Source organism: Syzygium oleosum, unplaced genomic scaffold (genome assembly GCF_021117445.2).
Source record: "Syzygium oleosum isolate NSW1041296 unplaced genomic scaffold, Sole_v2.1 Sole_v2.36, whole genome shotgun sequence".
NCBI lineage: Eukaryota > Viridiplantae > Streptophyta > Magnoliopsida > Myrtales > Myrtaceae > Syzygium > Syzygium oleosum.
Window position 1 is genome coordinate 979,487 of NW_026607520.1, and position 2,524 is coordinate 982,010.

Consider the following 2,524-nt stretch of genomic DNA (forward strand, 5'->3'; position numbering starts at 1 on the left):
GCGTAATGCTTGATTTCCGACTTAATGCATCTGCTACCTTGTTAGCCTTTCCGGAGTGATATAAGATATCACAATCATAGTCCTTGAAGAGTTCCATCCAACGACGCTGTCTCATGTTTAACTCTTTCTGAGAAAACAAATACCCGAGACTCTGATGGTTCTTATAAATCTGGAATCTTTCACCACATAAATAATATCTCCAAATCTTCAGTGCAAAGATGATAGCTGCCAACTCTAAGTCATGCGTCGGGTAATTTATCTCATGCGGTCTTAACTATCGCGATGCGTAAGCAACAACTCTTCCATGCTGCATCAACACGCATCCTAACCCTTTTAGCGATGCGTCACTATAGATTTCATAACCTCCAGGTCCTGTTGGGATGGGCAATACTGGAGCAGTCGTCAGCCTATGCTTTAGTTCCTAAAAGCTCCTTTTGCACTTGTCGATCCATTCAAACTTGGTTTCTTTCTTAAGCAGGCGAGTCAACGGTGTTGCTATCGAGGAGAATCCTTCCACAAAGCATCAATAATAACCTGCCAATCCCAAGAAGCTTTGAATCTCTATTACTATCGTCGGTCTTGGCCATTTCATCACAGCTTCAATCTTTGCCGGATCTACTGAGATTCAATCCCCAGAGATTATGTGTCCAAGGAACGCCACTCAACTGAGCCAGAACTCACACTTACTAAACTTGACGTATAGTGCGTGCTCTCTTAAGGTCCGTAGAACTTCACTCAAATGGATCTCATGCTCCTCCGGGCTCTTCGAGTAAACCAATATGTCGTCTATGAAGACTATGACGAACCGATCCAAGAATTCCTTAAACACCCAATTCATTAGATCCATAAAGACAGCAGGGGCATTAGTTAATCCAAACGGCATCACTGTGAACTCATAATGTCCATATCTTGTCCGAAACGCCGTCTTTGGCACATCCTCCTTCTTAATCCTTAATTGGTGATACCCAGTCCTTAAATCGATCTTAGAAAACATCGATGCCCCTTGTAACTGATCGAACAGATTGTCTATCATTGGCAGTGGATACCTATTCTTGATAGTTACTTGGTTCAACTGTCTGTAGTCGATGCACAACCTTAAGGTTCCGTCCTTCTTCCTTATGAACAAAACTGGCGCTCCCCATGGAGACGCACTCGGACGAATGAAACCTTTGTCCAATAACTCTTGCATTTACACCTTTAACTCCTTTTAGCTCGGACAACGACATTCTATAAGGCGCCTTCGAGATTGGCTCAGTCCCAAGGGCCAACTCGATTACGAATTCCACTTCTCTTTCTGGTGGCAATCCCGGTAATTCCTGAGGAAAGACTTCGGAAAAATTGCGCACCACGGCTATCTCTTCCAACTTCGGATTTTCTGCCGTCGAATCAACTACAGATGCCAGAAACCCTTCGCATCCTTCGTCCAACAACTTAGTCACCTCAAGTGATGAAATCCAAGGGATCAAGGTTCCTCCTCGGTTTCTCACAAACTCGAATCTAGGGTGTCCAAGCTTTCTTTTTAACCAACCAATCAATTCCCACAATCACATCAAAATCAAACATAGGTAGGACTGCCAAATCTATCATTTCCTCTCTATCTCCAATCACCATCTTACAATCCGGGCATCCTAACGAGATCATTACTTTATCATTCAAAGGCGTGGTAACATATAGCATAACTTCTAGTAGATTCAGTTCAATTCCAGTCAATTTAACGAATTGCTCAGATATAAACGAATGCGACGCTTCCGGATTAAACAAAGCATATGCAGCATGATCACAGAGAGAGACCGTACCTATGACCACGCTAGGCGTGTCCTCAGCTTCCCTTCTTGCCATCGCATATACTCGCCCTTGAGCTGGCGGCCTATTCTTAATGGTCGACGGGGCAGCTCCCATCTGATTTCCATTCCGGGGCAGCTGCGGTAGCATAGGCAGCCTAGTCCGCCTATTGTTAGGACAGTCCCTCGCTTGGTGTCCCAATCCACCGTATCCAAAGCACGCTCCGCTCCTATTCTGGTAGTGATTCGGCTTCCCGATATTTTTCTTGACGGGAGGGACAAAGCGCCTATTCCCCGCCATCGACCTCTTGCCGAAGTGGCAGTTGTCCCTAGCTGAGGCATACCGCGATCCAGAGGCGGCAGCCCTTTCCTTCTGATCTCGCTCAATAGCCTGAGCCCGCTCATACAACTCATTATAGTCCCTTAGGTTCAGCGAAATCATCTGGCTGCGAAGGTCCGACTTCAATCCTTCTCGGAACCTCCGAGCCTTGTCCAACAGGTCCTCGACCATCCTCGGAGCATACTTGAACAATCTTGCAAACTCGGCCTCATACTAGTCCACTAACAGCTGGCCTTGGCGGAGTCTGAGAAATTCATTCATCTTTTGTTCCCGGGTACTCTCCGAGAAGTACTTGCCATTGAAGGCCTCCTTGAAAGCGGTCCAAGTTTGTGCTGTACCCATCGGGAACACCCTTCCACTGGTGGCCCTCCACCAATCACTGGCATTTCCCTAAAGCTGATAC

At 46.3% G+C, this 2,524-nt stretch overlaps 1 protein-coding gene across 1 annotated transcript; it reads right to left on the bottom strand.

Annotated features, from left to right (window-relative positions):
* Positions 1-1,497: 1,497 nt before the first annotated feature.
* LOC115692971 (uncharacterized) lies at positions 1,498-2,292 on the bottom strand. The gene has a single exon (XM_030619951.1). The coding sequence runs from the start codon at positions 2,290-2,292 to the stop codon at positions 1,498-1,500; it is 795 nt and encodes a 264-aa protein (XP_030475811.1).
* Between the last annotated feature and the right edge of the window lie 232 nt (positions 2,293-2,524).

Bases quoted from the DNA above. Each gene is read 5' to 3' on its own strand.
- LOC115692971 (XM_030619951.1), bottom strand. From the start codon at position 2,292: ATGGTCGAGGACCTGTTGGACAAGGCTCGGAGGTTCCGAGAAGGATTG.